This window comes from Pisolithus orientalis (genome assembly GCF_024613125.1).
Source record: "Pisolithus orientalis strain OTSU chromosome Unknown F5J12scaffold_3, whole genome shotgun sequence".
NCBI classification, from domain to species: domain Eukaryota; kingdom Fungi; phylum Basidiomycota; class Agaricomycetes; order Boletales; family Pisolithaceae; genus Pisolithus; species Pisolithus orientalis.
In genome coordinates, this window is record NW_026260784.1 from 2,087,340 (window position 1) to 2,103,025 (window position 15,686).

Consider the following 15,686-nt stretch of genomic DNA (forward strand, 5'->3'; position numbering starts at 1 on the left):
AGGGCAGTACAAAAGCTAACTAAAAAAGTATAGTGAGGAACAGAGTTCATTTTGGCATTTGGCATTGACTCAGCATTCTGAACATAAGACTGAACTGTGGGTTTCTTGGTATATGACAGTATCCCCCCCTTAGGGTTGAGCCCTTGAGACCTGCCCTAATGTACATGAGGTTGGCAGTCACCATGCCAATAGAACATGTGTTCCCTGGGTTAAAAGGTGCAATTTTTGCAAAGACTGTTTTCTCCTGACCCTTCATCATGTTCTCTATTCATCAAGACTCTCCATGCAAATCCAATGACCCATCCAGCCTCCAAAGGGCCACCACACCCAAGCTCCAGATTACCAGTGATGATGAAGAAGCTGACATCCAGGCTAAGATGGCCAAGTGCAAGTGGTGCAAGGCTGTGATGGAAGAGGCTGCCTGGCTGGAGGCAGAGAGGCTCAAGAGGGAGCAACTAGAGGCAGAGCAGCATGAGAGGGAGTGGGTGGAAGCTGAGCAGTGTGAAAGGGAGTGGGTGGAGGCCAAAAAGTGGGAGCAGGAGTGGTTGGAGGCCAAGAGGAAAGAGTAGGAGCAGTTGGAAGCTGAGTGCCAGGAATGGGAGACCCAGGCACAACAGAGGACAGGGGAGCCAAAAGGCAAGGAGTGGGAGAAGGCTGTCAGTGTTGTGAGCACCAGGTCATGCTGACAGTGTGAGAAGGGTCAGGTGCCATGCACCTTTGGTCATGCACAGCAGAGTAAGCACAAGAAGAGGACATGTGACTGGTGCACTGAAATGAAGGTCAGGTGTGAGTTGTCCAAGGGAGTGGAGCCCAAGATTGAAGAAGCTGGGGCAAAGGCTGTTATGCCCATGTCAGGGGTCTTTCCTTTTTTGACTTCTTGTGGTCACATGCATCATGTGCCTCATCACATCCCTAATAACTGTCATCATTTTGGGCATGTCTATGCTCAAGGGAACCTTCAGATCTCCAGCAGTCATGGTATTTCCAATAACCACTGATGCTGTGCACCTGTAGGTGATCTGGTGTTCCACCCCCATGTCTGATGGATGCTATATTTCATGTTTTGTCTCTGACTCATGTTTAATGTTCTGGTTGTTTACTTCTTGCTCCAGTGTCAGGCTTCTTGCTGTGCATTGATTGTGCATCTGGTATAGTCTTCATTTCCTATGCTACCCCCATCATATGACACTGTATGACTCTTTTCTATTTCATTGTTTACTGCTGTGGATACTTACTGCCTGGATGGCACAACTGGTATGGTACTCTTGTCCTGAGGTATTTATACAGCCATACCATACCTTGTATCCTCAGTTTTTCAATAGCTTGCAACTCAGTTAATTACTTTGTTTTCATCCTTGTTCCTTCACCACCACAATCTCAGAAGAACTCACCAGTGGAAGAAACCTTTGTTGGACTTTTGTGGAAACTGAGCCATAGGGGTTACAACAAGTTTGGCCCATAGACTCCCCCTCATGCCACTCATGACTAGTCCATTTGACAAAGTCACTTGGCTCAGGCATAACAAAATCAAAAAACTCCATGCAGCTTTTATTGGACTCATTGCTCCCTATGCATAAAGCAACTTGTCCTCAGTTTACTGAACTTCAACAAAAACCTACCTCTCTTTGTGGATCTTCTCAAGGCTCATTTGTCTCCCTACATGTAAAAACTAACTCACCTGTGTCTTCCACTGCATAATCAAGCATGGAACGACACCCCTCTTATTATAATCAAGTACATTGCTCTACAGGCAGCCACTAGGCTTTAATAGATTGCCTCCCTAGAGCTGGACTTGTGACTCCCTTTGTGAAAATCCACTTGTCCATCAAAACCAACTCTTGCTGACAGGTTTCTTTCAAGAAATAATTCCTCCCTCAGCCTTTGTTGTCACTATCTGTTAAAGTGTCTACCCCTTATAGGCAGAAACCCCTGGTTCCCCCCAGACTGCCCATTGGTAGAGGACTAGGACTTAATCCCCCCTTACCTCTGGCATGTCAGACAGGACCTTCAGTCACTGCCACCAATCCCTGGTTATCTTATCTTAGTTGGTTCCAAGAAACTGAAGTTGTGCTTAGTTCAGAAGAAGAAAACAATCAGAAGTGTAAGACTTCTTTTGGATCAGTCCTCAAGGAAGAATAGGAAGAAGCACAAGGAAGTATGTCCATGACACAAGGTCATGGAGAGTCTGTTCCAGAAATGCCCCCTCATCAATACTCTGAGATGGAGGTGTAACAGAGGATGGAGGAGCTACAGGTACAAATGGCAGAGGATTTCCACTGGTCAATTATTGCTAGTGACCCATTCCCTCAAGGCACACCTACTGACAAAGTATTGTGAGAATGGTATCAACAGAATTTTGGCAAGTGAGTCCCTACCCCAGAGCCCCCTGTTGGTGGGAGCAGTAAGGGAAGGTTTTGCCCCAATGATGATGATGATGACTATTATCACAGGCCTCCTAACAGAGGTCAGGAATTTAATGTTGGATGACCTGGAGAATTTGATGGAAGCCACAATGGGCTTCAGACTTGGCTCACCCAAGTGGAAGGCTACCTAGCCTTGAACTGGCATGTCTACAATACAGAATTGCTCAAGATCTCTTTCACTCTCACTTATATGACAAAGGGAGCAGCTGTGTTGTTCACCAAAAACTACCAAAACAAACACAAGCTGTCAGATGGGACCATATGCTATCTTGATGACTTCAAACACTTTGTTGAAAGAATCAAAGCCACCTTTGAGTCTGGCAATCAAACTGCACTGGCTATCCTCCACCTGTCAGATATCAAGCAGGAGAAAAGAGAATTAGAAGCATATATTGGGGAGTTTATGGGCCTGGTCAATAAGGCTCAACTCAAGGAGGGATCTTGTGAAGCTAGAATCCTCCTCAGGAAAGGACTCAATAAGGAATACCATGATTGGATCTTAAACTCTGGACAAGTACCAACTACAGTAGTCAAGTGGATCCAATGCATGGGAGAAGCTCACACAGCCCTTGCCATGAAGCACATCCTAGAAGGGAAAGAATTGTGATATGAGCGAAGGTTCATTTCCTACTGTGGCAATCACTGAGATCCTAATGCAATGGATGTGGACAAACACAAACAAAACATGTGTTGATCTGGTTCAGAAGTTAAATGTTACAATTGTCAAGATGTCAGTCACATCAAACATGACTGTAAGAAGAAGCAACTGTCCAATGTTCATATAGTGGTTGCAGAAGATGGTACCAAGACTGCCTACATAGGCAACCAGGAAGCTAATGATGAGGAAAAGAAGTTGCTGTGTTTTTAAGGAGGACTGCTGAATCACCTGCTACAGTCAGTTCTGTTTCTGTGTTTTCAGCTAAATGTGCTTCTATAGATGATGAATCAACTATGTGAATCCATTCCCTGCTTGGATTGGTCATTTTACCTGACTACAATGCAGGTACATGGGCATGCATTGACTCTGGTGCTGAGATTTCCCTAATCTCCAAAAGAATGGTCCAGAAGCTCAAAATCCCAATGTACTGGGTGGAGCAAAAATTCAAGACCATGTCCTTCACTGGGAAGGATGAAGAATGGGTCACTCACAAGGTAACCCTGAAGATGGAAATCAAGGAAAGGATGGTAAGGGTCAAGTGCTACATCAGTCCCCTTGTGGGAAAAGAACATGTTCTCCTCAGAATGCCCTTTCTCAAGGAATTCAAGCTGCATATGAACTGGGAAGCTTGAAGAATTATGTGTTGGGATGATGGGTATGTATATCTAGAAAAGGAGAAGGTTAATGTTCAACAGGTAGTGACCTCAAACATGGGGAGTAAGAAGGAATCTCCTGGTCTGCCCCCAAAAGTAGTAAAAAGGGCTCTGGTGCAACCTCTGGAGGTTATAATTAACAAAACTACTCTGTCTACAGAGTTAGAGGTGACAATTGCCTCTGGAAAGGAGGAAGTTAAACTTCCTGAATGATACAAGGAATTCACCAAGGTTTTTGCCAAAGATGACATTCCACTGCCAAAGCATCAACCTGGGTTGGATCATGAAATCTGGTTGAAGGATGACTTTAAACCCAAGAAAGCAGCAGTGTACCTGATGTCCCTGGATGAACTAAAGGTGTTGGATGAATTCCTGGACAAAAACCTCAAATGTAAAAAGATTCAACCTTTGACATCACTGCAAGCAGTTCCAGTGTTCTTTGCTGCAAAGAAGGATGGTAAAAAGCAGTTGATTGAAGACTACTACTACCTCAATTTGTTCACCATCCAGGATGCACACCCATTGCTGAATGCACAGGCCTTGTTCAATGAGCTAGTCGAATTGAAGTATTATGCTAAGTTTGACATTTGTTGGGGTTTTACTAACCTCTGTGTCAAAGAAGGAGATGAGTGGAAAGGGGCATTTATTATGCTCAGAGGATTGTTTGAACCAACAGTAATGTTCTTTGGTCAATGCAACTCACCTCCCTCTTTTCAAAGGTACATGGATAAAACTTTTGAATCTCAATGAGGAAAATAAGTAGGATATATGGATGACATTGTTGTCCAAGCCAAAACTGTGGAGGAACTCTGATGACATGTTTGGGAGTTCCTGAAGATCTGTGAAAGGGAAGAATTGCACCTCAAGATTAGCAAATGCTGTTTCAAGGCTGAAGAAGTAGAATTACTCAGAATGATCATCAGAAAAGGGCATATGGAAACTTTGCTGACCAAGACTGATGCCATTTCTACATGGGAAGACCCTGACAATCTTACTGGGCTTCATTGCTTCCTTGGATTCTGCAACTTCTACTGCAAGTTCATCCCTTCCTTTTCAAGTGTCACTAGACCCCTTCATGATCTGACTAAAAAAGGGGTTTCATATCAGTGGACTCCAGAGCAGGACACTGCTTTTGATAAGCTAAAAACTTTGTTATGCTCCTCTCTGGTCCTCAATCCCAGGTTTCTCAAAGCCCTTTGCACTCTTTACAGATGCTTCAAAACTTGGAACTGGTGCAGTACTCACCCACCCAGAAAGGAGCTGACAATGAGTGGCACCTGTGCTCTTACCTATCCCAGTCCCTGGTCAGGGCTGAGCAGCACTACCAAGTCTATGACCTCAAGATGCTCACAGTCATCCATGTGCTGAAAGCCTTCTGACCCTACCTCCTTTCCCCAGTTGAACCCACAGTGGTCTTTATGGACCACAAGAATCTAGAATATTACTGAGAGCCACAGCAGTTAACCTCACAGCAGGCCCAGTGGGCAGCAACCATTCAATCCTACCCTATTTGTTTTTCTTGGCAGGCTGGCTGCCTGCAGGTCCCTGCCAATACTTTGTCCTGAAAAGGGACACTAGAGGAGCCTGCCCCCATTGCCACAGTTCTCCTGGAGAACCTTTGGCTTTTGGAGGGGGTGGATCCCCAAATTCGACTTGTTTCACCCATCTTTTCACTTACAAAAATACAAAAACAACAGAAAATCAACCGTCTTATTCAAATTAGACATCTTCTGGCTCAATTGAATCACAGCAAAAATAACTTGAAGCCATATTCTTGCCTGTCTGAGGAAAAAATCAAAGGAGAATGGGTTGCCTGATGCTTGCCCTTTGAGGAATATCAACAAAGGAGCTTGGGGAGTATATGCAATTTCTATGGAACTGTATGAGTGCATCAAGAATGACACACCAAAGGACTCTACAGGACTGGAACCCAAAGACAATGTGACAATCAAAGATGATGGAACAAAATGGTTTGGAACTACATGGCTGTACATTCCCCCAAATGACTGAAAACACTGCATGAGCTTGTATCATGACCATGAGTCTGCAGGACACCCCAGACAAAAGGCAATGTTCACAAAGATGTGCAAGGAGGTCTGGTGGGAAGGTATGGGAAAAGATATCAAGGCTTATGTTGCAGGATGCCCCCTCTGTCAAACTACCAAGGTTGTCATGCATCCACCAACACTGCCTGTTGTACCCCATACAACCCCCAAAACTGTGTTTCCATTCCAACAAATATCTATGGATATCATCATGGATCTCCCTGTTTTTGGAGAACAAAAATATGATTCCATTCTCATGGTTGTTGATCAAGGCCTTACAGAGGCCACCTTGTTTGTTCCATGTCATAAAACTATTGACTCCATTGGGATTGCCTGACTGTTCCATCAATTCATCTACTCCCAGTTTGGTATTCCAGAGTCTGTAATCTCAGATTGAGGCCCCCAATTTGTGTCATCCTTTACAAAGGAACTGTACAAAGCGATAGGGGATAGGGGTCACCCCAAAACTCTCCTCCAGATATCACCCACAAACTCACAGAGAGAGCAAAAGGGTAAATCAAGAAGTGGAAGGATACTTACAATTGTATTGTGCAGAGGCCCCAAGCTCTTGGTCCACCAAGTTACCCTCAGCCAAGTTCACTCATAATTCCCAGATTCACTCCATGCACCAAATGACTCCATTTTCCCTCCTCCTTGGATATGACTCCTTGCCTCACCTGGAAAAACGCCTTACCTCCACCCCTTTGGTAGATGAAAGGCTGGAGTGCCTCACATCAGACTGGGATGTTGCAATTCTGGCACATAAGAAAGCACAGGAACTGATGCATCCATGCAGTAAAGGATCTTATGAACCACTGAAAGTCAGAGATCAAGTTCTCCTGGAAGTTGGCCATCTTAGGATCAAAAACCAGTGTGACAAGATTGTGCCCTGACATCTTGGACCCTTCCAAGTGACTCAAGTTGTTTTTCTGGTTGCCTTCTGGTTGGAATTACTGAAAACTTGGAAGGTTCACCCTGTGTTCTATGCCTTGCATATCTTTCCATTTACCAAAAATGACACTTATGGTGCTGCACCTGCAGTGCCCCTACCCAAATTAGTGGATGATGAGATTGAATGGGAGGTTGAATCAATAATCAATCACAAAACTGATGGTTGTCGAGGGAAATGCAAATATTTGGTCAAGTGGAAAGGGTTCCCCCATTCATCAAATACCTGGGAACCCAAGGAACATATAAAGGATCATGCCTTAGAAGCACTTGACCAGTACAAACTCACTCAACACCTCAGAAATTACAGCTGTTTGCAAAATGATGCAGAAAATCTGTTTGACAATTAGTCTGTTTGGATATAGCCAGGATAGGACCCCAAAACCACCTCTATGGTAACATTGTGTAGTGTAAGCATGTACTTAGACTTCATCCCTATGGCAGACTTGTTTTTCAACATGTCATTGCCATTGTGATCCCCCACTCCTGTTGCAGAAAAATTACATTCTTTCATGATTTTGCTTTCTGTCTATGGACCCAAGAAAAAGGAGAAGGGAAAGACTGCGCCAAAAGCGACCATGAAGACAAAAGAGCTTACTTTTGCTGTCAACAATACTAACTACCTCGATTTTCTACAGCATGTACTGGACAAGCATGGTCAATTGTAAATGAGTGTTTTCTTGATGCCTAGAATACTACAGATTTGCTTGATGCTATAGCCATTTTGGTGAAGGACAGGAATATGAGACTTGAGGTCGATGGATACCATGTGAGAGGGCATGCGGGCAGTATGTTCGATTCTTAGTGTACTATGGTAACAGACAGTAGCTACCCACTAAGGTACTTCTGGGGTCCTATCCCAGCTATATCCGAACAGTCTGATTGTCGAACAGATTTTCTGCATCGTTTTGCAAACAGCTGTAAATGGACTCCCCACATTCCATTAACAATGAAAACAATTATGCTGACCTCCCCTGTGAATCCCTTTATGACCCCACAAGCAACTGGCCCAAGTTACTCATGCCCCCCATCATCATCTATCCATCATCCCCCCCCCCATTGACCAACACCTGTGATGTTGACTTGGACACCTCATCCCCAGTCTCGCAGTTATGGGTACCCTTACCCCCTGTTGCCTGCCCTCTACAACCACATCCACACCAGGGATTCTCAGTCTGCTGCATCCCTGTACCCTCGAGGCCCAGAGACTCTGCCAGTGGAGCCAGTAAGCCTGAAGGAAAGGGAAAGAATAAAGAAGTCTCTGACCATGATTCCAGTCATCAAGGACCCAAGGCAACAACACCCATGCTCCCCAGTCTCCCAACCTTCACACCACCTTTACAGCCTACTCTGACAGCACCCATCATGCCACCTTTGATCTCCTCACCACAGCCACCTCTGCCAGGGATGATGAGCTGCAATTACCAATCACAGCAAGTGACTACCTGGATGTTGTTAGGGCACTTGACATCTTCCACAAAGGGGAAAACATTGACAGGTGCTCACCAGAACAAGTTAAGTATTTTGGGCTGTTGTCTGAAATATACAGAGCATCAGACATGATTGGCTGGTGTATCAGCAAAATATGCACTCAGAAACATAGTGGCACCACACCCCTTTTGGAGATCATCATGATCAATATGCTCAAACAAGGCTACTCAGAGATTTTAGAAGCAGTTACTGGTGGTGCCTATCACCACCTTCTTGGTCAGCAGATTGGCAAGTTCCTTGCTCCCCCTGCTTCTCAACTTCTTGATTGGATCAAGCCAAAAGAAGATGAGCCCTTGGTCACCCCTGATCAAAAAGAAGAAAAGAAGAAGGAAGCAGAACAGGTGACCCCAATAGGATATGCAGACAATGGAACTCTGTTTAAGGAAGTTGGTCTGTGTCTCAGGATGGGAACTAATGCTTCTGCCTGGGAAGTGTTGCTACAGGATATGTCATGGAATGGACTACATAAAAACTATCATAATGCCATCCACTCTGCTGACCCTCTTCCTGCATCTCCCTTTGTCCCCATCCCTGTTGATCAACTTTGGTTCCACCTTGGAGGGCAGTCCCCTGTACTGGATGGACACCCACTCTGCCCCCATGCTTGCTTTCAATGCCACTACCTGGGAAATTGGTCCTGCTGTAATGGGCATGGTTCCAAGTATGCTCTGTCCTTCAAGGAGCCATCATCTCCATTGTCTCCATTGCCTGTCACCAATCACACTCATTCCCACACATACACTACTCACAGACCCCTATCCACTCAACCCAGCAATGCTGCCACCTCATCCTCAAGGGTCTGATGACCTTAGAGGGGGGGGTGATGTTATGCCTGTATCAGGGGTCTTTCCTTTTTTGACTTCTTGCAGTCACATGCATCACATGCCTTGTCATGTCCCTAATAACTGTCATCATTTTGGGTGTGTCTGTGCTCAAGGGAACCTTTGGATCTCCAGCAGTCATGGTATTTCCAATAACCACTGATGCTACACACCTGTAGGTGATCTGGTGTTCCACCCCCATCTCTGATGGATACTATATTTCATGTTTCATCTCTGACTCATGTTTAATGTTCTGGTTGTTTACTTCTTGCTCCAGTGTCAGGCTCCTTGCTGTGCATTGATTGTGCATCTGGTATAGCCTTCATTTCCTATGGTACCCCCATCATATGACACTGTATGACTCTTTTCTATTTCATTGTTTACTGCTGTGGATACTTACTGCCTGGATGGTGCAACTGGTATGGTACTCTTGTCCTGAGGTATTTATACAGCCATACCATACCTTGTATCCTCAGTTTTGCAATAGCTTGCAACTCAATTAATTACTTTGCTTTCATCCTTGTTCCTTCACTGCCATGATCTCAGAAGAACTTGCCAGTGGAAGAAACCTTTGTCAGACTTTTGCAGAAACTGAGCCATAGGGGTTATGACAAGTTCAGCCCATAGACTCCCCCTTGCACCACTCATGACTAGTCCATTTGATGAAGTCACTCAGCTCAGGCATAACAAAGGCCAGGAAGAAGAGAGTACTAGAGGATGTTATGTCACTGAGGGCTGGGGAAAAGAAGAAGATCACCCAAGTTGGGTCCATGATCCCTGGTGAGTTGGAAGCTGGTCCCTCAGGAGTGGTTGCACCCACCATCACTCCCTCTTATCCCTTGGTGGTGGTGGTAGTCAAGGGGTTCAAGCTGATCACAGCAGCCATGGACCAGCAAACCGCAGAGATGTCTGCTGGAAGAGAGACCCAGCACTGGTTCAACAGCTGGCTGGGTGACCTGCTGGGTGAGTTCAAGTTTGTTCTGTGCCCAACCACCCCAGTATCTGAGTCCAGTGAGGAGCTGCACTTGGATGTGGCAGACCTGGAGCTTGAGAGTCTCTGGTTGGATTGTGAAGGAGCAGGGGTGGAGTTGGACAAGGGAATCATGCACCAGCCTGAGGACATGTGCATGAAGGGTCAGTGGTCCAGGTTGGAGAGTGAGGAGGAAAAAGAGCTCCAGACAAGTGAGGGAGAGGTGTTCAAGGGGGACTCTGAGTGAGTACACTGGCCTGAGCCAAATGCTGATGTAAATGTAAATACCATGTACATATATTTTTTTAACATGTCAACTATCCTGGTATAGTAAGAGAAGGCAATTACAAGGAAAAAGAAGAGAAAAGACAGTGTAGGTGGATGTTTTAGCTAGAGGTCAGTCCAGGTTTTTTGGGATAACTGGCATGGAATGCAGTGAGCAGGTCCTTGGCATTGCCCAGCTCAGTGGCTGGTAGCCAGGACATTTCCTTGTCAGTGCCCTCATAGCTGGACCAGCACACCAAGTACTGAAGTTTGCATTTCCATTGTTGGTCTACCTTTGAGTTGAGGATCTCAGCAATCTTGTACTCTAGATCATTGTCCACCTCGACCAGAGGATGTGGTGGCTGGGTTTGGTTCAGGATAGCATTGGGGTGTGCTGGTTCTAACTGAGACACATGGAACACCAGGTGTACCACATGCATGGAGTCCAGAAGGTGAAGGGTGAACAAGTGAGTGCTGGGCTGGGCTATTACCAAGTAAGGGCCTAGGTTCTTGTCTGTGAGTTTCTGTGATGGTCTTGTGGTCCAGAAGTACTTGGCTTTGACAAAGACCTGGTCACTGAGGTTGATCTTGGGAACCAGCATCAGCAAAACACAAAATGTGTTAGTAACTCATAGCTGCCCATAGTATTTGCACAATTCCATATTAGTCCAAAGCAATGTCAAGCATCCTAGCAACTCATAGTGCAGTAGACTACACCAGACTTGCCCAAAGTAGTGGCCAGCATCCAAGCAACTCATAGCACCTGAGTAAGCCACACCAGTGATACCAGCAATCCAAAGACCAATAGCTACCTAGCATACAAGGGAACAGACACACCTATACAGCAACCTAGATTCCCACTGTAGTAGAGAACTTGGTAGATCTAACTTCATTCCTATGCATGAAGGCAACAACACACAGACATAACATACAGCATTTTTCAATAAGTACAGGAAAGTAATGGATAGTACTAGTCTAGACAAATGGCAAGTATTCAACCACCAGCATGCTCAATAACTGTGCCTATCAAGATCCAGCATAGGTAAAATAACAGCCTAAAAGAAAAGAGCAAGCATAGCATACCATTGGACTCAAGAGATGGCTGCAGCTCACCAGCCAGAATACTAATGTTGAAAATAGGCTCCCCCAGTCTGTGTTTTTTCTTTGCTACACATAATGAGCTGACCTCCATATCTTTTTCATGGACTCTTGCCTTGCTGCTGCCCACCTTGTACTTGTACAACTTGGCCATCGATTTGTATTTGTGGGCAATGCATGTGACCAGAGCTTGTTCTGCTGTAGGGAGCTGTATACTCCCTGAGGCTGGAACAGGAATCTGTCACTAAATTTTGCAGGCCCCTATGACAAACCCATTTTGGAATTTTTCCTGCTTGTGTCCTCATGTTTCCTCTCAACCCCTGTTGCCTTTGGAGTTTCTACCAACCTTCAGCTTGTCACTCAGTCATCAAAATGCTGATCCAGAAATTCTGCATTTGTGCAGAGTCACCTGGAATTCAACAGCCATGCCACTGCTCAGCCATGTCACCAGTCATCCATGCCACTTATCTGGTTTCCCCTGTTGCCCTAAATTCTGCAAGCTGGACTTCATGTCAGTATGCTATGCTCTGCCCTCCTGTGCCACTCAGCTCCACCTCCCACTGGTATGCATACTCTCGTTCTGTTGGAAGATACCCCTTACCATTGTCCTGTTCTTACTCTCATCTACTACCCACCAGACTATTTCATGTGCATCTGTATTTTGCTGATGCCTGATGTCCATTCCTTTATTTTCTGGTCTTTTAGTTTTTCTGCCCCACCTTACTCTGACTTGTACCTACTTCCCTTATACTATATAATTCTGCCAGGATGTCAGAAATAGACCACCCATCTTTTGGAGTCACTATCTGAGTCATTCGCATGTCTAGGTGTTCAAAGTGTCTGCTGCATACTCTGCATCTACTGTGCCTTCTGCATTTCTGTGTCTCACCTCCATGTCTCACAAGTCTCAGAAATACTTCTTTGTGCCAAGGTCATCATTTGGAATTTCACAAACAAGTCTACTCATACCCAATTCACCTACAACTCTGCAGAATTATGTTCCATGCCCCACATTCAACTCCTTGATTGACTCTACTATCATATTCTACATCTCCTTCCTACTCAGCACCCCTTGGGTCAAGCCTAGGGATTACCCTGCAGCTTCCCCCCCCCTAATCACACACTACCCAGAGGTAGTGTCCCACACCACATGAAAGATGTTGTGTTATGTGTGCACCACATTGAGAAGGAGAAGTGCCTCATGATTCAGCTGACTCTCTGATTCATGCTGCAGATTGAAAACCTATCAATGAGTGGTTATTAGGAAGGAAAAAAAGAACTTACTGTGTGAGTGGATGACTCCAATATTCCATACATCTCAGCTAAGACACCAGTTGTCTCCACTTTGACCTTGGCACTGCTAGAGGGGCTGTTTCAGGAAGAGAACCTGCCATCACAAGGCTTATGGGGCAGTCCTTTGCTGCCCAGGCAACACTCAACTGTGGGCATGGTCAATCCAGCATGAAGGTGTGTGTGATTAAGGTTATAAACAGACATGAGTGACTATGTTCTTGAATGGGATGTGATTGGGTAGTATATGAGAAATACACTCCATAGTGATCTGAACAACATCCTGATTTGCACTGAAGTGATAATCACATAACACAGAATTGGCCTGCCTGACCATCTAGCATATGCCCTGCTGTCCAAGTTGTGGTAAAGGCAGCTTCCAGAGTCACAGCACTGTCACAATGCACATGAGCCAGCTGTCCTCTGGGTGCAATACCTGGGTCAATAACTTAGTCCACCTTCACAAGTCTCTCCAACCTTCGAGCTTGAACATTCATAACTCTCAACACCCAACACACTTAGAAGATGTCCCAATGAGCACCAACCCCAATGACTATGCAACTCACAATTACCTGGATTTTGTTCATATGGCATTTGACATGTGGGGACCAACCACAGATGACTTCAAGGGTGCAGCTAAAATGTTTGGACTTGGCCCTACATTTATGGACAAATTTAACCACAACCAGTTCAGCAACCTACAGGCATCAAATCTGTACTACCCCTTCAACTCCCACAATGAATGGGAGCTGGCATCATGGTTACTTCATTCAGGCCTGAGCATGAGAGCTATAGACTCTTTCTTGTCATTGTCAATTGTAAGCCTGTCCCTATTCTCTCTGAAGATCATTATTGATGTGTGCCAGATACAGCTACTAAATATTTCCTTTCATACAGCCAGAGCACTTCATGGGCTGTCTGAGTTACTCCCTGGTGGGCTGCGCTGGCACTCAATGGAGATTACTGCTTCGCAGCCAACCAAACACCCTGTGCACTTGTACTGGCACAATCCTCTGGAACGCATTGCATGGCTCCTCAACCACCCTTTGTTCTCTGACCAGCTCGATTTCATTCTGAGGTGTGTATACAAAATGCCCAAGAAGCTTTGTAGGGTGTATACAGAGTGGACAACCACTGATGATGCTTGGTGTATGCAGGTATGTTTCCACTGTGAGTTATAGATCCTTTTATTCAATTGACATACCCCAGTCACAGCTTCTGAGCAGAGCAACTCTTCTTGGCACAATACTTTCTTCAGACAAGATGAATATTACTACTTTATGTGGTGGCAGAGTTGCTCATCCACCTCTCATCAGCCTAGCAAACATCAAGATGTCCACATGCCTAAAATTGTCATCCAACTCATTTATGCTCACCACTCTCCCTCCCATCCCCAAGTTCATGCACAAGAACAAGCATATGCATGGCCTCCTCAAAGATAGGCTCATTCATGAATGCCTGGATATTGTACTTGAACCCATCAAGCAAGCTGCCAAACTCAGCATTATGTTACCAGATTCTTTGGGGCACATGCAGTACTGTTTCATGCCAATCGCAGGTTATATTGCTGACACTCCCAAGGCTGCCATGCTTGCAGCTGTTGGGGGAAAGACTTCCCTGATCACTATGGCAATGTACAAACAGTTCGGAGACCCATTCCAACATGAGCCACAAACCACATCCACCACTTTGGCTCAGCTCACAGCAGTGAAATCAAAGGTCCACCCTACAAACATTCAAGTCTTCTTTCACGAAGCACAGCACTTTTGCCTCAGCAGAGTTAGTGACCCATTTTGGAGGGACATTCCACTTTCTTGTCCAAGCACTTTTATAACTCTGGAGCCCCTTCACCACCTGCACAAGGAATTTTGGGACCACAACATGAAGTGGTGCATAAATGTGGTTGGTGAAGCCAAAATTGACTTTCACTTCTCAGTTTTACAGCCTACTGTGGGGTTCTGTCACTTTAAAGGTGGTGTTGCTAAGCTGAAGCAGGTGACTGGATGCATGCACTGTGATGTCCAACATTACATCATCAGTGTTATTGCTGGAGAAGCCCCTCCCAAAATTATTACTGCTATTTGTGCACTCATGGACTTCTGATACTGAGTCCAAGCTTACTGCATTGATGACAATGATCTTCATATAATATCTTCTGCACTGGACAGGTTTCATGTGCACAAGCAGTTGATACTTGATCATGGTGCACAATGCGGTAAGGGAAACAAGCCCATTGACAATTGGCACATCCCCAAGTTAGAACTCATGCAGAGCATCATACCAAGTGTGAAGCATGTCAGGGTCACCATCCAATGGACTGCTGATGTGACTGAACATGCCCATGTATTGGAGATCAAGACACCCACATCAGCTAGCAATAACAATAACTATGATCCTCAAATTTGCCAGTACCTCAATTGCACTGAAAAATGTAGGATATTTGACTCATGACATCATTATATGAATTGAAGACTCACTCCCATGGTCATGCAGAAGAAAAGTCCTTGGAGGTTGAGGATGGGAGTTCTGATGATGGTGACAGTGAGATCAGTGATTGTGAGGAGGTGAATCTAGTTTCCAAGATGCCAGGTCCCACATGGCCCATCACTGATTACTTTGCCATCTCTGCACACTTCAGGACCCAGGATCCAGACTCCATTCCCTTCCCCTTGCATAGTTTTATCACAGACAGTACAGTGATCAACCTTTCCTATGACCCACCCTTGTGATGCATTAGTGTTGATGGTGCTGCCAAGAAGTTTGGACTACTTGACCTCCAAGCCACCCTTGTCAATTTTCTAAATCATGAGAAGGTGTATGGACCAAGCTCTGTGCACACTATAAGCAGGCAACATTGGGGATCAAGCTCTTCAACCCTGCCTTTTACCGATCTGCAGGTTTGGTACAAGATGTGGCTGCAGAACATGGCAATACATGATATCATGGACATCCTCCCTGCCCAGACTCTCTTCTATTCTCCACCTTGTGAGACCTGGACCCTTGGCTGCTATGATGCAGCTATCAT

The 15,686-nt window shown here is 45.3% G+C and overlaps 2 protein-coding genes across 2 annotated transcripts; both read left to right on the forward strand.

Annotated features, from left to right (window-relative positions):
- Positions 1–257: 257 nt before the first annotated feature.
- Positions 258–569, forward strand: F5J12DRAFT_779970 (uncharacterized protein; the record flags this gene model as incomplete). Its single annotated transcript, XM_051742437.1, has 1 exon — positions 258–569. The coding sequence occupies one exon, from the start codon at positions 258–260 to the stop codon at positions 567–569; it is 312 nt and encodes a 103-aa protein (XP_051604549.1).
- Positions 570–13,443: 12,874 nt separating this feature from the next.
- F5J12DRAFT_713751 (uncharacterized protein) lies at positions 13,444–14,764 on the forward strand (the record flags this gene model as incomplete). Its single annotated transcript, XM_051740855.1, has 2 exons — positions 13,444–13,818; positions 13,871–14,764. 2 exons carry the CDS (start codon positions 13,444–13,446, stop codon positions 14,762–14,764), a joined length of 1,269 nt encoding a protein of 422 aa, XP_051604550.1.
- Between the last annotated feature and the right edge of the window lie 922 nt (positions 14,765–15,686).